The sequence below is a fragment of the Numenius arquata genome, chromosome 9, assembly GCF_964106895.1.
Source record: "Numenius arquata chromosome 9, bNumArq3.hap1.1, whole genome shotgun sequence".
In the NCBI taxonomy this organism is placed as follows: domain Eukaryota; kingdom Metazoa; phylum Chordata; class Aves; order Charadriiformes; family Scolopacidae; genus Numenius; species Numenius arquata.
In genome coordinates, this window is record NC_133584.1 from 28,941,792 (window position 1) to 28,966,538 (window position 24,747).

The following is a 24,747-nucleotide window of genomic DNA, read 5'->3' on the forward strand; positions in this document are numbered from 1 at the left end:
CCCTGCAGGGCCTGTCCCCCCGGGGCACAGCCACCCCCCTTCAAGCACTCCTGCGCCACGGCAACACTTCCCGATACGTCTTTGTTCCCAAAAATACTTTATTTATAACAATATATCCATTATCTATAACATGATCCAAAAATAACAGATATACATTTTTACTTTACATTCCTTTGTTTTTTTTTTTTTCAATAAAAAGATTTATATTCTCTTCCATTTACAAAGGGAACATAGATCTAATTCCTTTAAAAAATAGAGAAATTGGGTCGTTTCCCCTCCAGTTTGGACGCGCTGCAGTAAAGCTGAACCCCGCAGGGTCTTTGGGTGTTCTGACAATCTTTAGTGGAACATTCCTCGGCGTGTGTCACAGTCTCGTTCACCCTTCTCCAGAAAAGTATATTTAACACTGTACATTCAAAATTCAGGAGAAAGATTTAAATCCCTTAAGTAAGCAAAAATGAAGGCTGTTGGTATTTCTGTCTATAAAGGAGTTTAAAAACCCCACAGTCTCTGAAGCCGGGTGTAAGCGGCCAAGGGATGCTTGGAGCCCCCGTGCTGGTGTGTCCCCGAGGGGACAGTTTATTGCTGGTATCAGAGGCCAGGTGTCCTGACGCGTCGCAGACGTTACGTCGTAAAGAGGAGGAGTGTGCTATACCTCACACACTGCTCACAAGTCCTAGCGAACTATTTTTTTCATTTGAGGGCCGACGCTAACTTCCAGAGCTTGTTTTTCTTTTTTTGCTTTGCTGGTCACAATGGAAAACCTCTGCTTTTCCGAGCCCCAGAAAGCACTCGCTAAGGAAAGGCCGTCCCCTCCAGAGAGGAGCAGGGCGATGAGGAGGCTGCTTCCAACCAAACGCCCAATCCGTGGCGGTACCACTAAGAGGGCCTTAGGAAAAGGGGAAAAAAAAAAAATAGGAAAAGCGCTTTGTATACAATACCATTGGATGGAAGGAGAAAATAAAACCTAAGAGAGCATCGCGCTTCCCTCCATTGGCAGCTATGTTCCTATGTCGCCCCAGGTCAGCGAGGAATTGGGCTCACTCCCCGGTGACCGGCTTGCAGGCTGGCTCCTGAGGTATCACAAATACACCTACCCTCAAAAAAAGAGGCAAAAAGAAAAGAGGCCTGACTGTTTCAAAGTTCAGGTTTGTGTGACTGTGCCCCTCCTTCCCCTTCCCTCCCTCCAGCGATGGGCTTCTCCTTTGTCTGCTGTGCTTTCCGGCTGCTATTACAAGGGCAACAACCACAAACGCCTCTCATCTTGTAAACACAACTATGGAAACTTCACATACAAGACGTGGAGCGACCCACCGGCACCAAGACACCTGTGACATCACCCTTTAAATTAAAGGAGCCTGGAGAGTTGTTGGTTTTTTTTTTTTTTCCTTCGCCCCATAGCAGATGCAATAAATCAACACGTTCACAGAACAGCTGTCTCAGCATCTGACGTACCTGCAGCATCTTCAAAGCCCAGCAGAGCAAAGCGGGGAAGGGAAATTGGCGAGAGCAAGGTGGTGGAGTTGCTCTTCATGCGAGAGAGCGACTGGAACGTACCGAGCTCTCCCTGGGGGCAGATGAGGAGAGAGTTGAGAGCTTGTGGGTGAGGATTAAGGGACAGGCTGATGCGAGGGACACTGCTGTGGGTGTTTATTACAGGCCACCTGATCAGGATGGGGAAGCTGATGAGGCCTTTTACAGAAAGCTGCAAGTAGCCTCGCAATCACAGGCCTTGGTTCTCGTGGGGGACTTCAATCACCCTGGGATCTGCTGGGAAGGCTACGCAGCCAGGCACATACAGTCCAGGAGGTTCCTCCAGTGTATTGATGGTAACTTCTTGACTCAGGTGATGGAGGAGCCAACAAGGACAGAAGCACCACTGGACCTAGTTCTGACAAACAAAGAGGGACTGCTGGAGGACATTAAGGTTGGGTGCAGCCCTGGCTGCAGTGATCATAGAATCACAGATGAAACATGAAAAGATAGAGTTCAGGATCGTGGGTAGTACACGCAAAACAGAAATAGGATTGAAACCTTGGATTTCAGGAGGGCTAACTTCAACCTCTTCAAGAAACTGCTTGGAGAAATCCCATGGGATAGGGTTCTGGAAGGTAGGGGGGGCTCAAGAGAGCTGGCTGATGTTCAAATACCACTTTCTCCAAGTTCAGGATCGGTGCATCCCTAAGAGCAAGAAATCAGGCAAGGGAAGCAGGAGACCTGTGTGGTTGAGCAGGGAGCTTCTGAAAAAGCTCAAGTGGAAGAAGGAAGTTTACAGTGCGTGGAAGAAGGGACTGACCACTTGAGAAGATTACAAGAATGCGATTAGAATATGCAGGGATGAAATGAGGAAAGCCAAGGTCTCCTTGGAATTAAACCTGGCAAGGGATGTAAAAGTCAACAAGAAGGGTTTCTTCAAGTATACTGCAGGCAAAAGGAAAACTAGAGAAAATGTGGGCCTGCTGTTGAACGAGACGGGTGCCCTGGTGACAAAGGATGCCGAGAAGGCAGAGTTACTGAATGCTTTCTTTGCTTCAGTCATAGAATCATCAAGGTTGGAAGGGACCTTTACGATCATCTAGTTCAACCATCAACCTAACTGATAAAAAAACCAAAAGAAAACCATACAAAAAACCACAAACCACATTACTAAACTATGTCTCTAAAGACTTTACTGCTTAGGCCAGCCCTCAGGAGTCCCAGACTTTGGAGGTAACAGAGAAAGTCTGGACGAAGGAAGACCTCCCCTTGGTGGAGGAGGATCAAGTTAGAAAACAGTAAAGTAAACTGGATACCCGCAAGTCCATGGGTCCTGATGGGATGCACCCACGAGTGCTGAGGGAGCTGGCAGAAGTCATTGCTGTCCCGCCCTCCATCATCTTTGAAAGGTCCTGGAGAACGAGATGCCCAAGGACTGGAGGAAAGCCTATGTCACTCCAGTCTTCAAAAAGGGTAAGAAGGAAGATCAGGGAAACTACAGGCCAGGCAGCCTCACCTCCATCCCTGGAAAGGTGATGGAACAACTCCTTTTGGGCGCATATGGAGGAAAAGAAAGCTATCAGAAGTAGTTAACAAAGATTCACCAAGGGGAAGTCATGTCTGACTATAACCTGATAGCCTTCTATGATGGCATGACCAGATGGATAGATGAGGGGAAGGCAGTGGACATCATCTACCTCGACTTCAGCAAGGCTTTCGACCCTGTCTCCCACAGCATCCTCATAGGTCAGCCTAGGAAGTGTGGGTTAGATGAATGGACAGTGGGGTGGATACAGAACTGGCTGAAAGACAGAGCTCAGAGGGGCATGATTAGTGGCACAGAATCCAGTTGGAGGTCCGTATCAAGTGGTGTTCCCCAGGGGTCAATACTGGGTCAAGTCCTCTTCAACATATTCATCAGTGACCTGGATGAAGGGACAGAGTGCATGCTCAGCAGGTTTGCTGATGACACCAAGCTGAGAGGAGTGGCTGACACGCCAGAAGGCTGTGCCACCATCCAGCGAGACCTGGACAGGCTGGAGAGCTGGGCAGAGAGGAACCTGATGAAGTTCAACAAGGGCAAGTGTAGGGTCCTGCCCCTGGGGAGGAATAACCCCCTGCACCAGTACAGGTTGGGGGCTGACCTGCTGGAGAGCAGCTCTGAGGAAGACGACCTGGGAGTCCTGGTGGACGACAGGATGCCCATGAGCCAGCAATGTGCCCTTGTGGCCAAGAGCGCCGATGGTCTCCTGGGGTGCATCAAGAAGCGTGGCCAGCAGGTCCACGGAGGTCATCCTCCCCCACTGCTCTGCCCTGGTGAGGCCCCATCTGGAGCACTGTGTCCAGTTCTGGGCTCCCCAGTTCCAGAAGGACAGGAACTGCTGGAGGGGGGACAGCAAAGGGCTACAAAGATGATGAGGGGACTAGAACATCTCTCTGATGAGGAAAGGCTGAGGGACCTGGGTCTTTTTAGTCTGGAGAAGAGAAGACTGAGGGAGGATCTGATCAACGCCTATAAATACTTCAAGGGTGGGTGTCAGGAGGATGGGGCCAGTCTTTTTTCAGTGGTGCCCAGGGACAGGACAAGAGGAAACGGGCACAAACTTGAACATAAGAAGTTCCATCAAAACATAAGGAGGACCTTCTTTACTTCGAGGGTAGCAGAGCCCTGGAAGAGGCTGCCCAGAGAGGTGGTGGAGTCTCCTTCTCTGGAGACATTCAAAACCCGCCTGGACACATTCCTGTGCGACCTGCTCTGGCAGGGGGTTGGACTAGATGATCTCCAGAGGTCCCTTCCAACCCCATATCATTCTGGGATTCTGTGAAGAGCTGTGTTCTACTTTCTTTCATTGCAAAACATGAGTAAGAGGGTCAGTGTAAAAGGGAAAAAAAGACTTTTTTCTTTTGGAAACAGGTGTCAAAATCTGTCCAGAAGTGGTTTTTTTTTTTTTTCCCTGTACTGTTTATTCAGATTGCTTTTACAGCAGAACAAAATCTTAGCTGGAGATCTCTTACCGCCTTCCCAGCAGTCTATACCAAGAGCTCCTGCACAATGGTAATGCAAAGTAGTACCCAGCCCTGACACCAATACCCACCAGGGATCACAGCCAGCAAAGTTCACGAGCCCTGGTGTTACTGCTGCAGGGGGGGTGGTTTGGGGCTTTTTTTTTTTCCCCCTCCACCAGCAGAACCACTTTTCCTCACAACATCTTTTATTGTGGGCGGGTAAGCCCCGTAATACAGGACACATGAAGACAAGAGTTATCTCTGCTTTTCCCTCAACTTCTGCATCCACTATAACTCAGAGGAAGGAAAAAACAAGAAGACTTTTGTTTTCCTACTCTTCCTTCCCCTGCAGCAATTGACACTGTGCTGACAGCAAGGATTCACATTCATCATCTGAAGGGCAGCTTAAAGAGGTCAAGAACATACAAACGCACCCCACTTAAAAAAAAAAAAAAAAAAAAGAAGTAATTTAAAAACATTCCTGCTGAATGGCCTTCTTCAATAGGCCACAGCAAATCCTGTTCAAACCCCTAAGCCGCAGCATCACAGGAATGTACACATCATCCTCAGGGAGCCTCCCCTTAAAGCTTGTTTTCCTGATTTACCTGGGTGCAGCGCAGGCAAACACAAGCAACAGAAGTCAGGCCTTCATCTTATTTTATGAATAAATCCGACCTTCTATGTCTCTAAGAATACTGTAGGTTTCATCTTCACAGTAATGTGCTTAAAGGATCTTCAGAGAAATGGAAACGGCCAGGAAAGGTAACGCCCTCTCCCAATATTATGGTCACGAAGAAACACCGCAGGACAATTCCTTTGCTGTTTAAAGGTTTTTCTCCCAAATGAGACAAACCTTTTCTAGAAGGAAGTGAAAAGTCTCATAGTTTGCGTCTGTTAAGGTTCATGTGAATGGGGGCAAGATCAAGCAAAATAAAGGCAGTGCAAAGGTAGACAGAAGAAATTCCCCAGAAGAGAAGACAGGATCATACCTCTCCCCGAGAACTGCACAACAAAGGGACTTCACACCATAAACAACAGCGCCTACCAGAGAAAATTCCTTCTCCTCTGCCACACCAAGCTCCAGGCCTAAACTATTTCCACGAGGGTGATGCACCCTGCTGAAGATACAGGTATTTCATTCTCCTGCAATGCTTTTCACAGACTCCTACAGACCAGCAGAGACCACGGCTACTGGCTGCCTTAGCGCTTCATAGTAACACCGATTTCAGTGCTGTGCAAGTGTAACATAAATAAAACCCCTGTAGCAAAGGGATTTGGGACACCCTCACAAAGTTATTCTCTTATGAAAGCACAGGAATTACAACTGGCCACTGGACAATTAAATATCATACCAGAAAAAGAATGAGGGTAGGTCAAAAAAAATAAAATAAAATCAAAGATAATATTGCAACATGAATGAAGGAATATATTAAATTCTTCTTGCCTCCGAGGATTTATTTCCCTCTATTCCTTACTTCTTTTTCTTTCTTTCCTGAACACAACGAGGACAAAACCTACAGGGAAAAAGAAGCAGTAATTAGTTCCTGAAGTAAACAACATATAGCCCAAGAACTCTTTTTGTTATTTGGGAACAAGTGGGTGGGAAGGTGGTTTAAAAGCAGCCAATTTAAGTAATTGCTTTTAAATTTTCATGACATGCAGGAAGCCTGGGCAAACAGGGAAGGAACTGTACCAAGTGGGGAGAGCACTAGAAGGCTTCCAGGGCTCATCACAGCTGTGATTCACCTTATTTTTTTTTGTTTGTTTGTGTGTTTTTGTTTTTTTTTTTTAATGTGGTTGGACTCGATGATCTCAAAGGTCCCTTCCAACCACTAAGATTCTGTGATTTCATTCACCTAAAAGTTACTCCAAGTAACTTCTTCAAAGTTTGCCACACAAGCTTACTCTACAGGCAAAAGGAGAAAGACACATTCCTCCGATTCATTCCTTCCTCTCCCTCCAATGCTTGCAGTTCCCTTTCACTTAAGCCTGTTTCCGATGGGCAAATTAATTAGATGAGAGCATTCTGCTTCCAGAAGTGAAAAAAATAAGTAAGTCTCTTCTCAATTTTAACCACAGCCACAACTACGCGACAATACAGCAAACCTGAGATGTGACACATATATGTTTATACAAGCCTCAGATCAAGAAAACTGTTGTTTATCATGGCAGTTGTGCATGTGCCCCAGTCCTTGCTTTGCTCCCACCAGAACCTAGGACTCCCATGGAAGTAGACTTCAGGAAGAAGGTTCCCCTTGTACCTCCTACCTTCACGCAAACACAATTCCAAACTATAGAGCATGAAAACCCTCTGATGACAAGAGCAAAGCTCCTCTGTCAGGAAGTAGAGGTGTCCGTGCCCATGGCAGGGGGGTTGGAACTCAATGATCTTTAAGGTCCCTTCCAACTCTAACTATTCTATGATTCTAAGGTTATTAAAATCTCCTTATTCTGTTCTTGTTGAGGCATACTGTAGCCTGATAAAAATCAAAAAGGTGGATATTGACACACTTACCATTTCCCTTTTGGTTTGGTGGTGAGGTCCACACAAGCAAAGTGGAACCACTCAATTGGGCACTGCAAAACAAGAAAGGAAAAACCCACAGAGGTGCTTCACAAACATTACTTTCATTTTGTATGAGCTAACTGAGCAAGCACCCACCCCCTCCCTCGGATTTCAGCGTTGTGATGCAGCAAACATCTGCAAATAGACCATCTCAAGTGCTTACATCTGGGTTGTCACAGCCAATCATCTCTCCATAAGACACCTGGTGACACAGGCAGTAGGTAGGTTCATTGGGGTCCACTGGCATGTCCAGGACATCCGAGGGATGCACTGACAGGATGGTATCAGCAAACTCTGATCTGTAGACAAGGACAAAACGCTTTCCAGTTGCGCCAACACCATCTTTCCAAGATCTAAATTTCACTTGGAAAAATTAGTTTTTAAAAATTATCTTCCCTAAACCACACTGATCCTACTTTAGATTACATTATCACATACTAATTAAAATCGTAAGGCAGGTTGGATCAAATGCTAAACATGAGCTTGACTATGAAGAATTGAGAGAATGATTTGTACATGCCATGACTACAGTAACAAAATGAACATGCAGATCACTCACTTCTGCTTGTGGACAGAAGAATCTGATTTTCCCTCCCCCCCCAAACCGGTTTTAATATACATTCTTTTCTCGTTATCAGGTGTAAGTGAACCCTCTTGCTCTGACGGGAACGTAGTAAGTTAACAAGTCAGCAACAGTCAATGGAAACTATTTTTAGTTTTCTGCCCCTCCATTTAGCCAACTGAAAATATTAGGATTAACAGAGCCCCTTTACTATAAATCATACCACAGAGAGAGGACATGTTTTTTTCCTTACTTCACAAAACCAAATTTGATTATTAAAGACTATCTAGGACAGGATTCTTTCAAAATAACCCTCAAAATCCTCCAAGATTTCTAGAACAACAATACAAGTTGTGGGTTTTTTTTTTTTTTCCCTGATGGGCAAGTGTTTCTTTTTACAACCAAGACCACAAGCAACTGTTAAAAATAGCCGCGTGACACAAACCAGTGCTATTTTCTCCCAGCTTGCCAACAGCAACGGAGATGCCGATCTTGTCCTTCCAGTCAGCAGGCATTCCAAGCATGCTGAGTGTCCACATGCCAACCAAGGAGTTAATTAACAAAGCTGACACTTGTTCTAAGCAGGACACTAATAAAATGGAGTAAGACCAGAACACTCTAATGCTGCTCACCATCCAGACACAAGTCCATAAATAGTGTAACACAAGCTTGCGGAAAATTTGTGAAGGGTCAAGCCAAAGTCACCGGAGCTGTGACTAGGTCTGCCTTACCCTCCTTTGAGTTTCTTTTTCTTTGGTGTATCTTCTTCAGATGTTCGCCTGCCTCGACCGCGGGAGCCTCTTTTGTCTTTCTGACTTCGTCCCTCTATAAAGGAAAAAAACCTCATCGTTTCAACCTCTTTGAATACCAGAAACATCCCCAGATGTTTTTCTTTTGATGCACATATTGTTTTGAAATCCTTATTTCATACGTAATTGAGTATGAATGCTGATTCTGAAATACGTTTTTATGCCACAAATAATACATACGGCAAGTAGTACAACTAAGCACCAAACTCTTGCATTCAGTTTTGGCAATTCAATTATTGCAGTACAATGTTAGCCCATATTGCTGCACAAGACATAAATAGCATCACATTGGATTAGACATCCTGTAATTTTTTTTTTTTTTTTAAAATCTCAGTATATTTTAAACACTCAGCCAGTTAATTGATTACTCAATATCTAACGTAACTTTTATCTCCACATGCCTGATCTTACCCCTTACTTCATAGCTCAAAAGCAGAAAGCTGTGCTGCTGTTAACCATGCTCAAATGTCACTGTAACCCGATGAGATTTCCAGTATACGTTACAGAAACTGGTACCTTCCTCTAACTCTTAATTTTTCCTGCTATTCTCAGCTTCATTAGTTTTCAAATTCTGGTAGAAGGAGGAAAACAGGCAAATCTCCTCTCCTCAAGAAGAGCTTAACAGATCAAGCCTGAAACTGTTACACTCAAGAGCTGTAGGAAGATCATAGAATCATCCAGGTTGGAAGAGACCCTTGGGATCATCGAGTCCAACCATCTACCCTACACTACAAAGTTCTTCCCTATATCATATCCCCCAACACCACATCTAAACGTCTCTTAAACTCATCCAGGGATGGTGACTCAACCACCTCCCTGGGCAGCCTATTCCAATGCCCGACCACTCTTTCTGTGAAAAATTCTTTCCTAACGTTCAGTCTAAACCTACCCTGCTGGAGCTTGAAGCCATTCCCTCTTGTTCTGTCATTAATTACCTGTGAGAAGAGACCAGCACCAAACTCTCTACAACGTCCTTTCAAGTAGTTGTAGAGAGTGATGAGGTCTCCCCTCAGCCTCCTCTTCCTCATACTAAACAGTCCCAGCTCCTTCAACCGCTCTTCATATGATTTATGCTCCAGGCCCTTCACCAGCTCCGTTGCCCTCCTCTGCACTCGCTCCAGCACCTCGATATCTCTCTTGGATTGAGGTGCCCAAAACTGGACACAATACTCGAGGTGTGGCCTCACCAGTGCTGAGTACAGGGGCACAATCACCTCCCTACTTCTGCTGGTCACACTATTTCTAATACAAGCCAGGATGCCGTTGGCTTTCTCGGCCACCTGGGCACTCTGCCGGCTCATATTCAGCCGCTTGTCAATTAGAATCAGTTCAGTTTTGTCACAGCTAGCTCCCCCTCGGCCAGTGGCCTCCTTAAAACCAGTAACCGTGGGCCACCTCAAGGTGATCTGGCAAGCAGCGACACTATGTTAGATCGCAGCACTAGGGGGTTTTTTTATTTGTTTATCACCAACCAGAACACTAAGTATCTGAAGAGCATTAAAAACCAAGTGGAGGAGCACACGATGGTGTACTACTTTTCCTCCTCCAGAAATAACAGCCTACTTTGGATTTTAGCCTTTCTGGTTAGATACGCACAGTGCTGGAAAAGGCTGCCAACCGTATAAAATTTACGCACTTTTCAGGCTTCGAGATCCAGGGTTTTCAAAGTCGCTGCCTTCCAGTTTATCTTTCAGATCTGCTTCAAACCGTGCCAAGTCTGCATCCAGTCGGCGGATATGCTTATCCACCTGCACAGAAAAGGAAACCACAAACTGAATTTAAAACATAAAATAAAAATCCCCAAAGGAAAACAGGAAGGTCTAATAACTCGGCCGTTATCGACACGAACAGGAGTCTACTAGTTCAGAGCAAGGCACGAAAGGGGTACCAAACCGCAAAAAGGAAAACAGTACAAAGGGAATTAAGGCAGAGAGAAAAAGAAAACAGGGAAAAGCAAGAGGACCAAGTCCCTCTACAGACAAAGAGAAAGGAAGGAAAAGGGAGGTAGCATAAAGGACAGTCAAAGCAACTCAGATGAACAGTTTGCAGAACAAAATAAGACTGTGAGAGACATTAAAAATAATTGTTTTCTCCCTGTAATTTTCAAAATACATTATTCAACTATCGACGGTGAAACACACTGAGTAGATCTGGCTATTTTCTCTGGTATTCCACTGGCACGCTATTCAAAGAAATTTAGTAATAAATACAGGTTTAAGCTGACTATCACCAATATCAAGTAAATATGCATTAAGTAAGTACCTTCCACTACCCTGGTTGCAATAATGGGGCTTGCAGGACAGAGATGCAGCAAAGGTATTTTAAGCTACCACCCCCAAAGCGTGCTGCTGCGATACCTAGTCCTCAAATTAGTTAGCCAGGACGCTTTTCCATTCGTGAGAAATAATTTCCTTTTCTGCAGTAATTGATGGCAACAAAAGGTACCGCAGCTGCAGAAGTAGCAGAACGTAAAGCATCTCTAGAAGCTGGACAAAATACACTACGTACAGTCAAAAGGATTCCCCTCACTCAAGTTTTATCTAGGGGATAAGATACACAGATATGAGAATTATTCAAGGGACAGCTACACAGACACTGGAGTAGGGGCAGAAGAAAAAAGCGGAGAGCTGCATCTTAAGAAATGAGATTTTCCCACCAGGCCCATCAATGAAAGTTTGGTGTCCAATACTCAACCAGAATGGGAGAGCTGACAGGTCTGATTTCTTTTGTCACATGGAAACCAAGGCAATCAAGTAGATTTCCTGCCATTTCTCCACAATATAGTACTGAAGTTGACTTGAAAAACATTGCTTTTGACTAAGACCAGCCCTAAATAAACTATCAGGTGACAGGGGAGCTACCGGGGAGGAGGGAGTGGGATAAATTTGCTGGTATTATTACACAGCAGACAGCTTGATCAGTAGTACCTATCTCCAAGCAGGATAAACTCGTTTAACTCTTCACTAGAAGAGAAGCCTACTTGACACAAAACCTGATAACACAAAAGGAGGCTTTTGGGGGATAGCAAAAGTAAAAAAAATAAGCTTGAGGGCTACTAATTTTTTTTGCAGTAAGATAATTGAACAAAAACATAAATAGGTCAGGGAAAATGGACCCTGTGGAAGTGTCTTCCACATCCATCAGCAGCTCCATTCTGGAGTACGGCTGTTTTTAACAAAAGTCTCACTGGTTGTGATCCTCACCATCTCATACGTCTGCATGGCCAGCTGGACCTTATCATCGCTGTACTCTTTACATTTGCTGTAGGCACTCTGGATTTTCTTCAGGTGTTCCACTCGCTCCTCGGGTAACATGTTCTTCACCGATTCAATGTATTCTGCTGCAAGACTGTCAATTTCTGCTTTCTTATCTGAAAAGCAAAGTATACACATGTGAGAAAGCTACCCACAAAAGCAAGTATTTTTTTCTTCTACCTCTTTACAGTATTTAGAAGATCTCTCCTGACACTTTTTGGACTTCCCTCCCTTCCCTAATGTATTTACTTTGTCTAAAAAAAGGTGAAGTTAAAGGTACTCACTTTTCAACACTTGTGGTGTGATTACTCAAGTGCTTTACGGTTAATTCAGAGGAGAGTCTCGAGGTTAAGAGCAGAAACTGAACCGACGGGTTCACAAGCTCCAACCTCTTTTCCCACACGGAGAATACTGTATTTGCTACATGGCCATTTATCGTTCTAACGGCTCAAACTGAAACCCGTTTCAACCCAAATTTAAAACCACTAACGTACAGCCAGATGCCAACAGAAACCTCAAAAAAAAAAAAAAACCCCACCAAAAAAACCCCAACAAACCGGGTCTTGCAAGACACACAGCAACCCACAACCTCACAGCTGCGGCGATAGGTGCAAGCCAGGCCAGCCGAGGGGTGCGCAGGTACAGCCATTACACACAATTCACACCAACTGCTGGAAAAACCCCCTCACACCCTGTCAGCTGGAGCTCTCGCGGGAAGGGAACAACCGCCGCAGAGGGGTCCAGAGAGGAGAGGCCTCCCCTGCGGCCGAGTCCCCAGAGGGCTGAGCTCCCCGCCGGCCCCGGGCCACCAGGACCCCCCTCTCCCTCTCCCTCTCCCTCTCCCTCTCCCTCTCCCTCTCCCCCCCGCTACCTTCCGTCCGCTGGTCCAGCTCCCGCATCAGCTGGAAGTTCCGCTGCAGTTCGCAGGGCAGGTTCTCGATGCCTGCAACAAAAAGGCCCAGCCATTCCACCGCCCCTTCTCCTCACAGCGGGGCCCTCCCCGCCGCCCATCACCTCACCGCTCCCCGCCGCACAGCGATGACGCGACGCGCCGGCTGATGACGCACCGAGGCACCGCCCCCCTCGCCCAGCCCGTGGCGCAGTTCTAATTCCCGTCGCCGCCGCCGCTCCGGTGGCCGCCGCCGCCGCCCTCCTCCTCCGTCGCCCTCCTCCGCCCCCCCCCCCACCGTCCCCCCCGCCCCCGCGGGCCCGGCGCTCACTGTCCAGGTAGTGCTCCAGGTACATGGCGGTCGCCATCTTGCGGCCCGCGCCCCGCCGCCGCCGCCGCCGCTTCCCGCCGCCTGCCGGGCCCGCATGACAAGGGCCGCGGCCCCGGCCTCATCCCATATTCATGGTCCGCCCGCCGCCCATTGGTCGCCGGGGATGCTCCTGCTGCATATTCATGAGGGGCGGGGGGCGGGGCCTCCCTTCCCGCCTGGAGGACTTCGGCGCCTCGCTGCCCTCCTGCCGCCTAGAGCAGAGCCCGCCGGGATTGGCCGGGGCCGGCGGAAGGGGCGGGGCCGGCGGAGGGCGCGCGCGGATATGGCGGGCCGGCGGGGAGCGCTGATCGTGCTGGAGGGGGTGGACCGGGCGGGGAAGAGCACGCAGGGCCGGCGGCTGGTGGAGGCGCTGCGGGCTGACGGCCACCGCGCAGACCTCCTCCGCTTCCCAGGTATGGGGCCTGCCGACGCCCGGAGGGAGTGGAGGGGCTGGAGAGGTACTTCTGCCAGGCCGCGGCCGGGGCGCCCCCGAGGGATGCGGCGTGCCATCAGGGCTGTGGTGGCGCGCTCGGCCCCTGACCTCCTCCTACCCCGGGCGGATTGACCCCCACCCTCGGGCGGACCGGCCTCCTCCCATCCGTGACAGGCAGGCAGACAGACCCCCCTCCCCAGACAGACCGGCCTCCTCCCACCCGTGACAGGCAGGCAGACAGACAGACCGGCCTCCTCCCACCCGTGACAGCCAGACAGACCCCCGTCCCCGGACAGACCGGCCTCCTCCCACCCGTGACAGACAGACAGGCCCCCCTCCCCGGACAGACCGACCTCCTCCCACCTGTGACAGACAGACAGACAGACCTCCTCCCTGGACGTACTGACCTCCTCCCATCTGTGAGAGACAGACCCTGGACAGACTGATGTCCCCCTGGGAGAGGTGGATGTCCCTTTGGCAGGAGCAGCTCAGGGCATTGTTTGCTTCTCCCCCTCCTTCTTACAGAGAGAACAACAGAGATCGGGCGGCTGATCAGCTCCTACCTGCTGAAGGAGAAGAACCTGGAGGATCACACCATTCACCTGCTCTTCTCTGCTAACCGCTGGGAGCACGTGTAATGATCATCTTCATTAAGTTTAAAAACAAAAATTGGTGGCATTGCATCCTCCCTGGGGTTTTATTGTACCCTTGCAGTGGGTACAGTGAGTATGAGAGTATGATCCTGTTTAGCAAGGGAAGCATGGCTGGAAGCAATGCCATGAGGACTCTTACAGCTTTGGATTTCATCTCAGATCAAATCCCACAGTTTGTCTTTTTTGGAATCATTAGATGCAGTATTTCCCATCCGTGTACCATACCGGATTCAAGAATTAGGGAGCTGAGACTGTACCAGCTGAAACTGTGAATTTATTCTCCTGAACGGGGATTCCTTGCTTTGCAAGGAGGTCTGTGTGAGTGGCAGAGGGGTTTAGGAATCGCGTCCGAAGGCTGCATTCAGCCCTAGGTGGCTACCCTTGCTTTTGGCCCAACTGAGTCATCACATGTGGAGTTAGGGAAATCTGTGACACCTGTTGATTTTACCTGGAAATCCATATTGCAAAATGTTTTCCACTTAAAAAAAAAAAAAAAAAACAACCAACAAACAAAACATTGCTGTTTCTGCCGTAGTGGTGGAGCCAGCCAAACTGGGAAGGCGGGAGGCAGATGAGATCCTCTTCTTTGGAGAAGAGAAGGCTGAGGGGGGACCTCATTGCCCTCTACAACTCCCTGGAAGCAGGGTGTAGAGAGGTGGGTGTTGGCCTTCCCTTCTCCCAAGGGAATAATGATAGGACCAGAGGAAATGGTCTGAAGTTGGGGCAGGGGAGGTTTAGATTAGATATTAGGAAGAATTACTTTACTGAGAGGGTGGTCAGGCCCTGGAACAGCCTGCCCAGGGAGGTGGTGGAGTCACCATCCCTGGAGGGATTTAAGAAATGTGTAGACGTGGCACTTCAGGGCATGCTCTAGTGGCCGAGATTGTTGGTTTGTGTCTGTTTGTGGGTGGGGTTGTGGGTGTTTGTTTTGGTTTGGTTTTGGTGTTTGGTGTTCTGGGGTTTTTGTTTTGTTTTGGAGTTTTTTTGAGTTTTGTTTTGTTTTTTTTTTTTTTTTTTTTTGCTGTTGGTTGGACTCGATGATCTCAAAGGTCCCATCCAACCAAAAATATTCTGATTCTGTGAACTGTAATAAGAGATGTCATTGTGAATAATGGACACTTTTCTTTCCAAGGCAGAGTGTCACAAATACACTGCACCATGTAAAAAGGGAAGAGGACTAAGCTGTTCAGGGCTGAATAGTTTACCTGGGATCTTGCCTGTAAGCCATGGAGCTGCCTAGAGCAGTGCTCGGCACTGGGGCACCCCGAATGTGGGTGTATTGAAAGAGTGTTTGCTTAACGTCTGTTAGAGGACAGAACACTGCTATTTATCCACGATCCTCACTACTAATGATTGCTATTAATGATGATACACGTTAACAGAGAAATCCCTCATGAGCTGTCTTTTAGATGAACTCTAATTTGTATCACTATAAAGGAGTGTAACTCTATTTTTTCTTTATTTTTTTTTTTTTTTTCTCCCATGTGGTTTTCAGACCATTGATGAAAGAGAAATTACATCAAGGGATCACGCTTGTGGTTGACAGATATGCCTTTTCTGGAGTGGCCTTCACAAGTGCCAAAGAGGTGAGTGAGACCTCCAGCAGCCGCTGTCCTGCCCTCTCTGTGTTGGGAGAAACAGCTCCAGTTAGAGGCCTGATAGTGATGCCAGTCTGCGTGGCCCAGGCTCCTCCTCCAGGGAAATGAGGATTGAAATCGAGGGGTGCAGGTTCCAGCCCAGGTATTGACTGGGTCTGTTTGCCTTCCCTAGAAAGAGCAGAGAAACTAATTGGGTTACTTTTTGTAAATCCAGACAGACTCCTGGCTGTGTCTCCAGCTGACTCTGGAGAATGATTATGTGACTTATTTGAGATTCTCCATGTTTGCTCTGGCTGCTGGCCCTTAAATTTGCGATGAATAATGGAGCCATATAAGATGGAAGGGACCTGTGGAATTCACAAAGCCCAACCTCCTGCTCAAGAGCAGGTCTAATGTTGGGCAGGCTGCTTGGGGTCACATCCGGCTACGGTCTGGCTGTCTGCAGGGATGTAGAACCACAACCTTTCTGGGCTCTTCTTTCAACATTTGCTCACCTTGATGGTAAAAATTATTTTCTTCATTTAGCCTGAATTTCTTTAATTCCCACCTGTGCCTTTTGGCCTGTCTCTGTCGGCCTCCCTTTGTGTCTCATGGTTTAACCCCAGCTGGCAGCTGAGCACCACAGAGCTGCTCACTCACTCCCCCCGCAGCGGGATGGGGGAAGAATTGGAAGAGTAAAAGTGGAAAAAAACTCGTGGGTTGAGACAAAGACAGTTTAATAAGTAAAGCAAAAGCCACACAGGCAAGCAAAGCAAACCAAGGAATTCATTCACTGCTTCCCATCAGCAGGCAGGTGCTCAGCCATCTCCAGGAAAGGGCTTCACCACGTGTAGTGGTGACTTGGGAAGACAGATGCCATCACTCTGAACATCACCCCCTTCCTCCTTCTTCCCCCAGCGTTATATACTGAGCATGGCGTCATGTGGCATGGAATATCCCTTTGGGCAGTTGGGGTCAGCTGTGTCCCCTCCCAGCTTCTTGTGGGCCCCCAGCCTGCTCACTGGGGGGGCAGGGTGAGGAGCAGACAAGGCCTTGATACTGTGTGAGCCCTGCTCAGCAATAATGAAGAGATCTCTGTGTCATCAACGCTGTTCCCAGCACAGATCCAAAACACGGTCATGTCCCAGCTACTGTGAAGAAAACTGTTCCAGCCAATAGCAACATGGGGTCATTCTACACAGCTGTAAGATCCTCCTGAGTCGTGTGCTCGGAGGAGGCTGTCCTGGAGGATCAACCAGCTCTCCTGGGCCTCTGCTTTCCATGGGAGTTTCCCAGGGCATCCTGCTGATGACCACCTGAAGAGTGAACAGTCGGATCCCATTGGAATTTGGATTGGTGTTAAGCACGGCGATCCTTTGGCTCTGATTTTGTGTAACTTATCTGCAGACCCCCTGCTGCGTAAGCTGGAGGAGGAGGGGAGTGGATTCCAACACTGTTCAAAGGTTATAATAACTATGGCTTTGTCGATGGTTTGGTGCTGCTGAGTGGGTCATGGGAAGGAATGCAGAAAAATATCAACATTGTAGAGGCCTTTTCTGTCTTGAGGCCGGTTAGTTCACAAGGGGAAAAGTGCCAGGGCTTCTTCATCCAGCCAAGAAAAGACTTGTGTATGATCAATGACTGTCCTTGGACAATTAGCGGCACCCCCCTCAATATGGTTGGACCTGGTAGTTCTGAGAAGTACCTAGGTCTGTATATTGACCTGTGGACTGGAATATCAAAACCAGAACTGCTAAAGAAAGTAGAAGGATGGTTGGAGAAAGCTGGAAAGGCATTATTAAAACCATTTCAGAAGGCTGACATCTCAAGAGGGTATATGATCCCACGACTGATCTATCTAGCAGATAAGGCTGATATAAAACCTGCATATCTGGAAACTCTTGACTTGGCTATACGAACTGCCCTGAAGCAATGGTTACATTTACCACCGAGTACCTCTGATGCCATCTTATATTCCAGCACTCAGGAGGGAGGTTTGGGAATCACCAAACTTGTAGCATTGATTCTCAGTGTGCAAGCTCAAAGACTACAGAGAATTGTGCAGTCTTCGGATGAAACTTTACGTGCTGTTGTTAAACAAGAAGGAATTTGAACAATTATGGATTGTAGGTGGAGGTGAGAAGGACAAAATATCATCTATTTGGGACCCAAAGGCAGTCACGGTAATATCAGAATCAGGTGGTGAAGAACTGGTCTCAGAATGGGAGATCCCTGCTCCAGAAACCACGTACCCGAGACCCTGTAACTGGCGCAAACGAGAATTTATTGGTTGGACCAAACTACTATCTTGGGGCCATGGGATTTCCAATTTTGAAAAGGATAAAGTCAGTAATCCCTGTAGTTTACAATCCAGTTGCATTCCTTATAGGAAGTTAATTTACTGCACTACAACTTCATACAAATGTTTATCCAACTAGAGAATTCCTGGTGCGAGGGAGACATCAAATCTTGTTGGCATTGTCGGGCTGAGAAGGAGACTTGTTCACGTGTTACTGGCTACTGCCCAGCAGTACAAGATGCCAGGATTAAGACATAACCAAATTTGTCACCTATTGGCAGGTGAAGCCAAAAAGAAAGACTGGGTGGTATTCCGAGAACCGCTGCTCAGAGACCATCAAAATGAATTGTATAAATGAGACTTAGTATTTGTTAGAGGTGATCAGGCTTTTGTAGCAGACGTAACAATTAGATATGAAACAACACTGAAATCTTTGGAAGAGGCAGCGGAGGAGAAGGTAAGGAAATGCCAACATTTAAAAATGCAAGTCCAAGAACTGACCAGTGCTACCTCTATAAAATTTACGGGGTTCCCTTTGGGAGCATGTGGCATTATTAAAAGATTTGGGACTCTCAAATTACTGACAGGAGAAAGTTGCTAGATGTTTGTCAAATTGTGCTTTGTTTAGCTCTGTCGACATCATACGTATATTTGCTAACAAAGCACGGACAATGGTAAGAACTTAATTAATTAAACTGACTATAGTTTAATTACAGATTGTAGTTTGTAGTTATTATAGAATAGTAATATGCAGATATGTTGTAGTAATGTAGAATGTAAATCACTAATAAAAACGGACGTGGCATCTCATGATTACCTAAATCACGAAGCTCCCTGGATTGACAAAGCTACTGGCTGTGTCTCGGTGGATGGGCCACCTTCATAAAACCTGGACAAGGAACACACACTCCAGTGTATGCTTGATAAATAGCCAAATGCCTCGTCATCTAATTAGTGATGCACCTGAATGGATGAACGAGATTCCCACTGTCCCTACCTACTATCCAGCGAAACCACAGCTCCCTAATAAATGGAAGTCTGCTCTCTTGAAGTCCACACTGGCAATTCTGTTTGTCTTGTTAACTCCCCTCCAGATTTTAAACCACCATCTCATGGTTCGCTGCAGCCAAGACTGCTCTTGACCTTCACATCTTTGTCCAGTTCTTTCTTACTTGTGAGCGACAAATGCAGCAGGGCGCTTCCCCTCACTGGCTGTTGGACACCGTGTCAAGAATTTCTTCAGCATGCTCTGGAAACCCAGATTGCTTGAGCCCAGCAGATAGGCAGGTCCACGAGTCCCAGGATCTGCAGTTGTCATCCTTCTTCCAGCTGTCTGAAGAAGGTTCATCAACGTCCTCCCTTCAGCCAGGCAGTCTGTAGGAGGCCCCACCCCAACATCACATGTGTGACTGCCCCAGTTGTGCTGCTTTCAGGAAAGCCTCCATTATTGTATCATCCTCCAGACATTTCTTCCTGGACTCTCATCTTCAGATTGTAAACCTTCCCCTGATGTACCTCATTTAACGCTTGTTAAGCCTGTTGGCAGCGAGGCTTTAGTCCCGCTTCACCAGATGCATCCCATCCCTGCTCAGTAGCCATTAATCCCCAAATAGTGTCCTGTGCTCGTAGCAGCTGAAGCCCTGCCTGCCACGCCAGCTGTGCAGCTGAGAGTTGACCCACCCTCATTCCTGCCCAAGCCTTTTCCCCTTTTCCTGGAAAGATTAAGGAGATCCTGGGTGTGGGAAAGTAACGGAAGAGCGGCGAGGAGGACTGTAAATACGCTCAAGTGACTCGCACGTGGGGTGCTGGAAAACACATATGTCACACTAATTGCTGCTTAGTTTTGTGTGCTCAACAAGTAGAACACCTGCACTTAGATAACACAGGCCTGGGATGGACTCAGGGGCACCTTATCGAACACGCCTGAGATTCCTGCCCTGCTGCTGAAGAGATCAAAGCACAGTGGAAAACTCTGCCTGCCGGAATCCCTGAAATACAGGCCCAAATGGCAAGCGGGAGCTCTCTCGCTCTCGCACTCCCTCGCTAACAAGGACTCTCTTGCTAATAAAGACTCTTGCTCCGCGGTGCCTGCGTCCCCTGCTTGCCTGCCTCTGCCCGGGTGCTGCTTCAGAGGTTCCCCAATCCATGAGGTATTGAGATTAAATTTGTTCTTTGCCCTTAATCCATGGTTTTGTGGTTGTTCCTGCGTCCTGCCTGTATCGGCTCACACACTGGGCCTCTGTGCCCTGCACCCTTACCTCCAGAGCCCCGGCAGTCGCTCTTGATACTTTAAGATCACCCTGGAAGTATCACTGGTGCCCACGTGGATGAGCAGTAAGGAACAACAGAGGGGTCGGACAAGCCTCAGTGGTCTCTCCACAACATCGTGGATTCAAGTGTCCTGATGGAAGGCTTCAGATCTGTCAATAAGATCCAACAGTTGGAAGGCTTTGTCTCTTGTGTCTGGGCTGAAATTCCTGGGTAGGCTGAGAAAGGGTCGGGTGGGTGTTTGAAGAGGAGTCTCCATGCTCCCAGAAAGATCCACGCTAAAGCTGGGTGGTGGTTGTGTTTGGGAGCAGCTTTCTTTTGGACTGGAAACAGTTGCATGGAGACTCAAAACGTGGCTTGGTACTTGGCTCTGATGCACTCTGCAGAAGAGGTGTTAAAATCTTTAGCTCTGCCTGACTTACACGAGCATGAGAGGTGCACAGCACCTAACAAAATTACTGGGACTGAATTCCAGCAGGATAAGCTGGGATATTGCCTTTTCAGTTTGTAGCCCATGTGTAGTGTTTCGGGCTTTACCCTCCTCCCTTCTCTGTTCCTTCCCCACCCCACTCTCCAGCTGACTTGCTGCTTTCCCTTCTTCACGTTCCTGTCTTTCACCTCAAACTTGGTTGTCTTTGTTTGAGACAGAACTTCTGCCTGGACTGGTGCAAACAGCCTGACGTTGGACTCCCAAAGCCAGATCTGATTCTGTTTCTTCAGTTAAGTCCGGAAGAAGCAGCAGAGCGAGGGAACTTTGGAAATGAACGTTATGAGAACAGCTCCTTCCAAGAGAAAGTTCTACAGTCCTTCTATCATCTCATGAAGGACAAGACGTTAAACTGGAAGGTGAGGCGATAACCCTAACTAACGGGCCCCTCACGGGCCAGGGTGGGGGGTGTCTCACGATAGTGCCCATCACATCCCTGCACCCCCCCTTTCCTGCTCCTGGTCAGGGGGACAGGGGACATGTTGGGCATCAGCCAAGGGCACTGTGGCAGAGAGAACACTACTCTGTTCCAGGACACCCTATGGGGCCCTGTTGGGGTGAGGGGAAGATTTTTGGTTGGTTGGTTGGTTGTTTTTGCAAAAGAGCTTCCTGGAAGTCATTCTCTTTCTGAAAGACAACCTGACAAAGCTGGGTAAAGCAGCGGGACACAGCTGTGCTCGTCCCTGCCTCTGCTTGCTTGGAGTCTTGCAGTTTCTGCCAAGGAGTCTGGAATCCCCATAGAGTTTTGGGGTCGTCCTGCAGCTTGTGTCTCCCTTATTGATGATCACCTTCCTTCTCACAGGGCCAGTTTACACCAGCATTTGCTGTCTTACTGCTACCTGAAGTCTCTCCAAATACATGATCTTTTTTTGTTCCGTGCTGCTCTATCGCTTCGCCTTCTTGTTCATCCCTCGGAGTCATGTGCAGAGGGCTGCACAGACAGCAGCCTTATCCCAGATGGGGAAGCGTTCCCCATTTATCCTGTGTGTTGATCACTTAGGCTGAGGTTTTCTAATGTGGGCATCCTTTCTACCATCTCTTCGACACTCCTGCACAACATCGTGGCCTCTAAATTGGAGAGACATGGGTTTGACAGATGGACCACGCAGTGGAGAAAGAATTGGCTGGATGTTCACGCTCAGGGAGTTGTGGTCAAGGGCCTGAAGTCCCAGTGGTGATGAGTGGCACCCCTCAGGGGTCGGTACTGGGACCAGTGCTGTTTAACATCTTTGTTGGAGACATGGACAGTGGGATTGAGTCCACCCTCAGCAAGTTTGCTCATGGCACCAAGCCGTGTGGGGCAGTTGACACACTGAAGGGAAGGGATGGCATCCAGAGGGACCTGGACAGGCTGGAGAGGCTGCCTGTGCAAACCTCATGAAGTTCAACCAAGCTAAGTGCAGGGTCCTGCACCTGGGACACGGCAATCCCAAGCACAAATCCAGGCTGGGGGGAGAATGGCTGGAGAGCAGCCCTGGGGAGAAGGACTTGGGGGTGTTGGTGGATGAGAAGCTCCACACACTCCAGCAACGTGCATTGACAGCCCAGAAAGCCCCCCACACCCTGGGCTGCATCCCCAGCAGCGTGGCCAGCAGGGCAAGGGGGGGGATTCTGCCCCTCTGCTCCGCTCTGGGGAGACCCCCCCCAGTGCTGCCTCCACCTCTGGGGCCACCAACAGCAGAAGGACATGGAGCTGTTGGAGCGGGGCCAGAGGAGGCCATAAAGATGCTGGGAGGGCTGGAGCCCCTCTGCTGTGAGGACAGGCTGAGAGAGTTGGGGGGCTGCAGCCGAGAAGAGAAGGCTCCGGGGAGACCTTAGAGCCCCTTCCAGTCCCTCAAGGGGCTCCAGGAAAGCTGGGGAGGGACTCCTGGTCAGGGAGGGGAGCCATGGGATGAGGGGGAAGGGTTTGACACTGAAAGAGGGGAGATTGAGATGAGATCTGGGGAAGAAATTCTTTGCTGTGAGGGTGGTGAGACCCTGGCCCAGGTTGCCCAGAGAAGCTGTGGCTGCCCCATCCCTGGAGGGGTTCAAGGCCAGGTTGGAGGGGGCTTGGAGCAACCTGGTCTGGTGGGAGGTGTCCCTGCCCAGGGCAGGGGGTGGCACTGGGTGGGCTTTAAGGTCCCTTCCAGCTATAACCTTTCTGTGATTCTGTGATTTCCATTGCCCTGTCAGTGTTCGGTCAAGAGACACGGGCAGCATCTTCTGTTTGATCTGTAGCTTTCACAGACAGCAGACATAGGAGGAGAGAGATTATGGTAAATTACTGGTCACCAGAAGCTGAGATGTACACAGATTTACCAAATGATCATACTGTGAAGTAAACTGAAATTCTTCGCAGCCTGTTTCAGGTAAATATGATTCTGTAGCATGAAAGAGGTTTTGGGTACTCTCAGAACCTGAAGGACCTAAATGTATAACAGTCACCAAACTAGGCCTTCTATTGGAGTAAAAATTATGCCAGGAAATTGCCTTTTCTACCTCACAACGATGAAAAAAATAGGCTGACAGAAAACACATACCATAACACAAAACCCCAAAAGAATTAATTTAACAAAAATCTGTGGAAAAATGGGGTTTACAGCCTATACATGAGTTCCATATTGCCGCCTATGAAAGCATACTTATTTTTGTGAAATGAATTGTCCCTCAGCCACCCGGGGGCGATGCTGCTGGTCTTTAACCTCAGGGTGAGGAACCACCAGCATCACAGAGCGTGACCACCTGTACCGCAGTGTTTAAAAATACCCTAACCAATCTGAAACTGGACCATCACAGGATGGAATTTTAGAGGCTCCTGCTCTCGCAGGTGGAGTTTATTTTGAAGAACCACCAAAGGATCAGTACACTGTCGTTTCTGGGACACTACAGGACAGGATGAAGAACACCTACCTACCCCAAAGACTCTTAGCAAACAACACACGGCAGCTGTTTCTCCTGCTTCCCTTCATCCAGCCCCACATCTATTCTTAATTGTCTATTCCTAAATAAAATAGATTTTTCCAATCCCTCTCCAGAAACAGTGTACGGGTTTAATTAGCTCATGGATAATAACAATAGTAAGGTGGGGAGCAGACACAACAGTGAAGGGACTTTTTTTCCTTTTGTGGTGTTGATCGAGGAACATGTTTCTGTATTTTTTTTCTCTTGGAAACAGACAATGGATGCTTCAAAGAGCATAGAAGACTTGCACAGAGACATCAAGTCCGTCGCAGAGGAAACCATGCAGGAGGTTCAGAATAAACCTTTGGGAGAACTCTGGAAATAAAACTTTATGCCAGTTATTCTTTTAGACCTAAGGGAAAACTCACCTTTTGGATCTTCCTTGCTTGGGTGACTCTCCTACAGCACTTTCCAGTAACTACAGCTTAGATCCCGTGTATTATGGGTCCAGCACGGTGCTGATATCCTGGTCATTTTATGTGCTCCTCCCCTGCATCCGGCATAGCCCCTGCTGTATTTTATACATGAATGTGCGATGAGCATGTAACAGATTCCTTATAAAAACCTCCCTCTTGCTCTGGCCGCAGCCCTGCAGTGCCAGGCTCCCCCTGGACACGGGCAGCAGTGACAGGCAGGCAGCGGCAGTCCCAGTTTTGGGGAACTGCTGTGTTCCCAATTTTTCTGCCTCTCTAGTAAATGCATCCCCTGTGCCGAAACCAGATTGTAGAGGACTTGTGAATAAATTCTTTTAACCCTTTTGCACAGGGTGTTTTTTCCTTTATTTTCAGCATGATCACTTCTAGAAGGATATATGGGAGGTGAAGGTGCTCCGGTTTAAGCACTAAATCCAGGGAGAGCAGTTTGCTAGAGCTGTGGAATGAAGGGAGAGATGAATTCAAGTCTGCTCCCCAGCTGTTCAGCAAGAACAACACAGAAACCGAACTCCCAGGAGCAGACGAGAGTCTGAAATGGCTGTATTAGCTCATCGCAAGGCCAGTTTGTTGGGAGAGCGGCACTTAAATTATTTTAGACTGGTCAAGTTACTCCTGTGGCCAAGATCAGAGCAATCATCACCTGTGACTCCTACACAGACACCAGTGCAATTTAAACAGCCCAGCACAGGCTGCCAAACCAGGTCAGCGATGAATTCATCTAAGT

At 48.0% G+C, this 24,747-nt stretch overlaps 2 protein-coding genes across 4 annotated transcripts; one reads left to right on the top strand and one right to left on the bottom strand.

Moving 5' to 3' along the window:
- Positions 1 to 86: 86 nt before the first annotated feature.
- ING5 (inhibitor of growth family member 5) lies at positions 87 to 13,018 on the bottom strand. Its single transcript, XM_074153177.1, has 9 exons — positions 12,894 to 13,018; positions 12,545 to 12,616; positions 11,623 to 11,789; positions 10,056 to 10,167; positions 8,342 to 8,435; positions 7,212 to 7,347; positions 6,998 to 7,059; positions 5,927 to 5,996; positions 87 to 889 (listed from the first exon to the last, which is right to left on the bottom strand). The coding sequence occupies exons 1-8, from the start codon at positions 12,928 to 12,930 to the stop codon at positions 5,954 to 5,956; spliced, it is 723 nt and encodes a 240-aa protein (XP_074009278.1). The 5' UTR covers positions 12,931 to 13,018; the 3' UTR covers positions 87 to 889; positions 5,927 to 5,953.
- Positions 13,019 to 13,195: 177 nt separating this feature from the next.
- On the top strand, positions 13,196 to 24,350 carry DTYMK (deoxythymidylate kinase). 3 transcript variants are annotated; one of them, XM_074153714.1, is made up of 5 exons: positions 13,196 to 13,345; positions 13,891 to 13,999; positions 15,514 to 15,604; positions 20,811 to 21,008; positions 23,804 to 24,350. In XM_074153714.1, exons 1-5 carry the CDS (start codon positions 13,216 to 13,218, stop codon positions 23,912 to 23,914), a joined length of 639 nt encoding a protein of 212 aa, XP_074009815.1. In that variant the 5' UTR covers positions 13,196 to 13,215; the 3' UTR covers positions 23,915 to 24,350. The 3 variants fall into 3 exon arrangements, with proteins under 3 accessions (XP_074009815.1, XP_074009816.1, XP_074009817.1); XM_074153715.1 differs by having other exon boundaries at positions 13,216 to 13,345; positions 20,883 to 21,008; positions 23,804 to 24,343; XM_074153716.1 differs by lacking the exon at positions 15,514 to 15,604 and having other exon boundaries at positions 13,216 to 13,345; positions 13,891 to 13,979; positions 23,804 to 24,343.
- The last annotated feature ends 397 nt before the right edge of the window (positions 24,351 to 24,747 follow it).

Coding starts and splice junctions, on each gene's coding strand:
- ING5 (XM_074153177.1), bottom strand. CDS start 12,930: ATGGCGACCGCCATGTACCTGGAGCACTACCTGGACA. Junction 7,060..7,211: donor TTGGCTGTGACAACCCAGAT/GTAAGCACTTGA, acceptor CTTGTTTTGCAG/TGCCCAATTGAGTGGTTCCA. Junction 5,997..6,997: donor ACCAAACCAAAAGGGAAATG/GTAAGTGTGTCA, acceptor TTTTCCCTGTAG/GTTTTGTCCTCGTTGTGTTC.
- DTYMK (XM_074153714.1), top strand. CDS start 13,216: ATGGCGGGCCGGCGGGGAGCGCTGATCGTGCTGGAGGGGGTGGACCGG. Junction 13,346..13,890: donor AGACCTCCTCCGCTTCCCAG/GTATGGGGCCTG, acceptor TCCTTCTTACAG/AGAGAACAACAGAGATCGGG. Junction 21,009..23,803: donor ACAAGACGTTAAACTGGAAG/GTGAGGCGATAA, acceptor TCTTGGAAACAG/ACAATGGATGCTTCAAAGAG.